Genomic DNA, 6000 nt, shown 5'->3' with positions numbered 1-6000 from the left:
GCAATTGTACTGGCCAGTAGTGTAAGATTGTATCTCCTAACGAGTATGTTATTGGAGCATTTTAAAATTTTAATAGCGTTTAATAATTACATGAAATAACGAAAATCAACGTGCATCCACGGTTTAGCCGTTTAGCAGTACAGATGCTGGCTGTGAGTCATAAGGAGACATGACTTCCGAACTGGTTCCTCCTCGGAAGTACAAGGCCGGGACGCTGGCGCTGGTTTCCTCGTAGGACAGGAAGAGGAAGCCGCGTCACCGGCCGGGACTGCTCGCCATAGCCTGTGCGCCAGCCTTCCTGGAACAGGCACCGCTGAATGGGCGGCCGTCGCTTTTCCTCATTGCTCAGTGCGCAGCAGAAGCTGCTGCAGCAGTAGCAATAGGAACAGCAGTGTTGCAGCAGGCTTGGTTGCGGTTCGCAGCATGTCGCGGGATGGGCGCCTCTACGGTTTGACGGGCCTTCTGCTGCTACTCCTGCTCTGCCGGCAGCCTGCCAGTGTCGCCTGTCGTAAGTCCGTACAGCGTGGCAGTGTGTCTGTGTGTGTGAGAGAGAGAAAGAAGTGCTTTCTCCTGGGGGGGGGGGGGGGGGGGAGGGACTAAAGAATTTGCTTCTCGAACCAACTGATGTGTTTGTGAGTTTCGATGTTGTCTCTTTGTTCACGGGCAAGGGCCTTGCCGCAGTGGATACACTGGTTCCAGTGAGATCACCGAAGTTAAGCGCTGTCGGGCGTGGTCGGCACTTGGATGGGTGACCATGCAGGACGCCATGCGCTGTTGCCATTTTTCGAGGTGCACTCAGCCTCGTGATGCCAATTGAGGAGCTACGCGACCGAATAGTACCGGCTTCGGTCAAGAATACCATCATAACGACCGGGAGAGCGTTGTGTTGACCCCACACCCCTCGTATCCGCATCCTCCACTGAGGATGACGCGGCGGTCGGATGGTCCCGGTAGGCCACTCGTGGCCTGAAGACGGATTGCTGAGTGCTCTTTTTTCGCACAAGTACTTCTAGAATAAAGACACCTCTTTTTTTTTTTAAGTCATCAGTCTTCTAACTGGTTTGATGCAGCCCCACGACTATTTCCTCTCCTCAAATATTTGCTGGATGTATTCCGACACTGACTTCCTCTACAGCTTTCACCCTCTACACGTCCCTCTATTACCATGGAAGTTATTCCCTGGTATCTTAACACATATCGTACCATCCTGGCCTTGTTCTTCACAGTGTTTTCCTTACCTTGTCAGACCACCTAATTTTCAACATTCGTCTGTAGCATCTAACAACCCGACCACAACAAAGGTCACCATTTAATAACGATTGTGGTGTTGCTCACGCTGCTAAATACTGCATTTTCGGCAAACAACAGTCATATTATGTGGCAGGTGTCATTAGAGCGCAGTAAATACTCATTTCATGTAATAATGAAAAATCTAGGCACCATCTTTTTGTGTTTCCCACGCTGGTTTCGTCGGAACATCATGGCTCAATTGTTGAAAATCTAGGTGGTTACGATTTCAAGTCCGGATGCAAAGAGGCCTAGGTTTTATCCTGCTATATTCAAAAGTTATGTAGATGCGCTTCACAAACCATCCTTGAAGATTACACTTTTGTTGAAAACATCTCTCTCACAGTTCACATTTTATAAGTGGACTACGTTATGCGTCTTTCCAACATGACGTCCAACACTTGACCTTTCCAAGGTCCGACTCTCTAACAACTCAACAACTAACTAACAACCGCTTACGCGCCCAATAATCAGAGTTACAAGTACGTCAAAGATCATAGTGACAAAAGAAAGAATACACGTAAGAATAATATCATTGCAATATAAACATATCGATGTATCAAAAGTGAAATCAAATCTGAATGTTGTCTCAGAAATAATAAACTACTTTAAAGAGACACAGTAAAATATTACTAGCATCGAGAGGTTCAGGTGAGGTGCCGCAATGGTTGCGTAATTCAAGTACAATTACAAGCACCACACCTCAAATGCTTGCCGAGCGGGATTAGCCGATCGGTCTTAGGCGCTGCAGTCGTGAACTGTGCGGCTGGTCCAGGCGGAGGTTCGAGTCTTCCCTTGGGCATGAGTGTGTGTGTGTTTGTCCTTAGGATAATTTAGGTTAAGCAGTGTGTAAGCTTAAGGATTGATGACCGTAGCAGTTAAGTCCCATAAGATTTCACACATATTTGAACATTTGAACCTCAAATGCTTCGATTCTTTTCTGGCTTCCCCATAGTCCATGTATCACTACCATGTGCTCCAAACGTACATTTCGAGAAATCTCTGTCACAAATTAAGGCCTATGTTTGACAGTAGTAGACACCTCTTCGCCAGGAAAGCTCTTTTTGCCGGTGATTGTCTGCTTTTTATGTTCTCCTTGTTCCATCCATGATGTGTTATAATGTTGTCATCATCAATCATGATGTTAAGCTCCTTGCGGTTCTCATTTCTGCTAGTTCTCATTAATTTCGTCTTTCTTCGATTTACTCTCAATCTACATCCTGTACGCATTACACTCTTCTTTCTATTTAGCAGGTCGTGTAATTCATCTTCACTTTCATTGGGGATAGCAATGTCACAGCGAATCTTATCATTGATATCTCTTCCCTTAGAATTTTAATCCTACTCTTGAAACTTTCTTTTATATCCGTCACTGCTTTTTCGATGTATAGGTCGAAGAGTAAGGGCGAAGGACTGCATCCTGTCTTATACCCTTTTTCATCCGAGCGCTTCGTTCTTGGTCTTCTGCTCTTATTGGTCCCTCTTGGCTCTTGCACATATTGTATATTACCCATGTTTTCCGATAGCTTACACCTATTCTTCTTAGAATTTAGAACATCGCGAACCATTTGATATCGTCGAACGATTTTTCAAGGTTCAGAAAGCCTATCAACGTGACATCCTACATCTTTTAAAACATTTTCTTACGTCGAATCAGTTTCTATTTAACGAAGAATATTTTGAGTAAACTGACCGTGCTGCTATGGCTAGCACTTTGTCTCCCTCAGCCGCGCGGAGTGGCCACGCGGTTTAAGGCGCCATATCACGGATTGCGGAGGCCCTCGCCCCGGATGTTCGAGTCCTCCCTTGGGCATGGATGTGTGTGTCGTTCTTAGCATACGTTAGTTTCAGCAGTGTGTAGGTCTAGGGACCGCTGACCTCATCAGTTTGGTCGCTTAGGAAGCTACACACATTTGAACATTTTTGTCTCCCTCAGTAGTTAACCTTTTTTCGTGGTAGTCTTCGAGGACATAGCACTTCATTCGGCGGTTTTGAAACCTAAATGTTTGTGGAGATACATAGAGGACTCCTTTGTGGTACGCCCACATGGGACGGCATCACTATCTTCATTTCTGGATCTTAATTCCCTTGAGCATTTGCTTCACCATGGAACTGGAAAATAAATGGAGACCTCTCAGTCTTAGATGACATGATATGTAGAAAGGAAGATGGTCCCTTGGGTCACAGTGCGTTCCATAAGCCAAACAACTGTGACCTATATCTACGATGGGCTTGGATTATTGGATGTCCCAGTTTTGCCACGATAGTCACAGTTTTCAAATAAATGTGCTGGTGTCCCGAGAAAATCGTTCAGGAAACATAATTGTCCTGGTTTTTAATCTAGAAGGAAAATACTTGTAATAACATTTCCCACATAGTTAAATATAAGTGAAAACAAGTTTCCTAGAAACAGAACGTGTTATGTCTGAGGACAGAGTAAGAGATATGATGAAAAAAAAAGCAGGTTTTACCTACCCTCGTCTCTAATCTGCCGAGCTCCCACCTTATGGCTCTCGGGACAAGTAAACAGAAAACCAAAGGAAGTAAAAGGGAGACTCACTTAAACGATTTCTCCTAATGGGACTGAAGAATGTGAGCGGTGAGGCGTTTGTTAGCAGTGCTTTCTGAATATTGTATGGCATGTATGCGCGCTTGCCCTAACAATGTGCAGCCAAACGAAATCTTAAATTTTAGTAGGAAATGTATAGTTTGTATCTGATAATTGATTAGTAATATTACAGTTTTTAGAATTAACAAATTGTACCTAAGTAGCTAGTAAGTGACTAAGCATTGCAGAAAATATATCCAGGCTATCATTGTAAAAAAGTACGAGCATACTGCCAGTCTTCCTTATTTCTGAAGAATAGAATTTTGTTTATGTGTGATGTAAGTAGGTGCTCCTTTCCAGTTCACGAAATGAAGATACGTTTTTGCTATGGCTTTTTCAGCTGCTGCTTCGTCATAGGGCTATTATCGATTTCGAAATATCAGGATAACTGACAAGAAAAGTAAGAATAAGTGTAGTTAGATATAAAGTGTCAATACAAGTGTCCCGGTTTTTTCTCTTTGAAATCTCGCCAGCCTAATCTACGACATGCGAGCTGCCACCACCCATCCAGTCGCAGTTGTGTGTTACGGACTCTCGTTCAAAAAACTAGAGTTATCTCATATTGCCGGCCGGTGTGGCCGTGCGGTTCTAGGCGCTTCAGTCTGGAACCGCGTGACCGCTACAGTCGCAGGTTCGAATCCTGCCTCGGGCATGGATGTGTGTGATGTCCTTAGGTTAGTTAGGTTTAAGTAGTTCTAAGTTCTAGGGCACTGATGACCTTAGATGTTAAGTCCCATAGTGCTCAGAGCCATTTGAACCATTTTTGTACTTGACATGTAATGAACTAGGCACACTACTCTAAACACGCTCTACACTAGTACCTCACTTTTCACCTTTGTTTCCATTTTATGTCGAATAAGACACCTTCCAAATACATTCTGTCTTGCTCCCGCCAACTGTCAACTCGTTCTGGAAATGAGCTTTGATAATGCCAGTGGAATGTGTTCTGGTATGGTCATTGGCCTACATTACGGAGACTGCACTGTACTGTATTACTGCTCATCAGCAGAGCTTATGCATTTTAAGCCTGTGTTGGTCGATAACGGTTACGCTGACAAGCAGATTCAAAATGCATTTGAACCAGCACACACTAAATCTCAAGGATATCCAGAAGAAACTGAGATATCCATGAGGATGGTTTTTCTACCTTATCTTAGTGGCGCGTCCTTTAAAATCGGCAACTTTGTCAACAAACATCAAACAAAGTGTATCTTCCACCCTCCAGAGCGAGTACAAGCGATTTGGGGATCTCGTAAAGACAGACGGGCTGTGACAGCGGATAGGAGGCGCTAGATGGGAATGTGGGTCAGCTGAGAGGCGTGCCGAGATACTCCTCACTGTTTGCTATAAACACTGTGTCCGGGTGGAGCAGTGTTTAACACAATTGCCCAGTAAGCAGGAGACCCCGGGTTCGAATCCCGGTCCGGCACATATTTTCACTCGTTGCCATTGATTCTGCGTAAAGTCCCGATGCAACTGACATCAGAAGTCTCTTCCCTTCCCTTCCCTTTCCTTTGCACCCGCTCCCGCCCCACACCTTCAGTTTATATAACATGTACTCTATCTTAGCTGTGTAACTCTTAAGGGCTACCTAGGTCTCTCGTGAGAGAAATCAAATACTGACCAGAAGTGTCACAGTATTGAAGATACACGTGCTGAATGTAGACGTCACACCTGATTAGGTCAGCCAAGAAAGTCTGCTGCTCCTGAACACTGTCTCGACATGGGGCATAGCATCAACTAAAGAGAGACAAAGATCCTCTCGTCCACCTTCACGTACTGGGACTCCATCATCGAAGTTGCACAATGCACGTCTGATCTGTCTTTCACTATAGACATCGTGGTGAAAACTGGATTCGAGGTGGGCTAACTCAGATGACAAACTTAAATTCACAGAAAACAGACTGAAAGTGTCCCACACAGGCAATGGGTCGAAGCGTTAGTTCCATAACGTTGTAACCTCCCCACAAAATAAAATAATATAAAGAAAATTCTCATTCAGTTAACACACCAACAGAAAAATTGCGTAACCCGTCAATAATAAAATGTGACTAATTTCTCAATAAAAAAATTGTGGCTCGCTTATAACCTATCAATAATTGACA

At 44.2% G+C, this 6000-nt stretch overlaps 1 protein-coding gene and 1 pseudogene across 1 annotated transcript in view; both read left to right on the top strand.

The window, feature by feature from the left end:
• Nucleotides 1-361: 361 nt before the first annotated feature.
• The window catches only part of LOC126273412 (uncharacterized), a 125071-nt gene continuing 119432 nt past the window's right edge, over nucleotides 362-6000 (top strand). The window contains exon 1 of the mRNA XM_049976963.1: nucleotides 362-508. Within this exon, the coding sequence (XP_049832920.1) occupies nucleotides 424-508 (85 nt within the window). The 5' untranslated portion in view covers nucleotides 362-423. The remainder of the gene's footprint in view (nucleotides 509-6000) is intronic.
• LOC126274581 (5S ribosomal RNA) lies at nucleotides 663-780 on the top strand (annotated as a pseudogene).

This window comes from Schistocerca gregaria, chromosome 5 (assembly GCF_023897955.1).
Source record: "Schistocerca gregaria isolate iqSchGreg1 chromosome 5, iqSchGreg1.2, whole genome shotgun sequence".
NCBI classification, from domain to species: Eukaryota; Metazoa; Arthropoda; class Insecta; order Orthoptera; family Acrididae; genus Schistocerca; species Schistocerca gregaria.
This window is presented reverse-complemented; position numbering and strand designations above follow the sequence as displayed.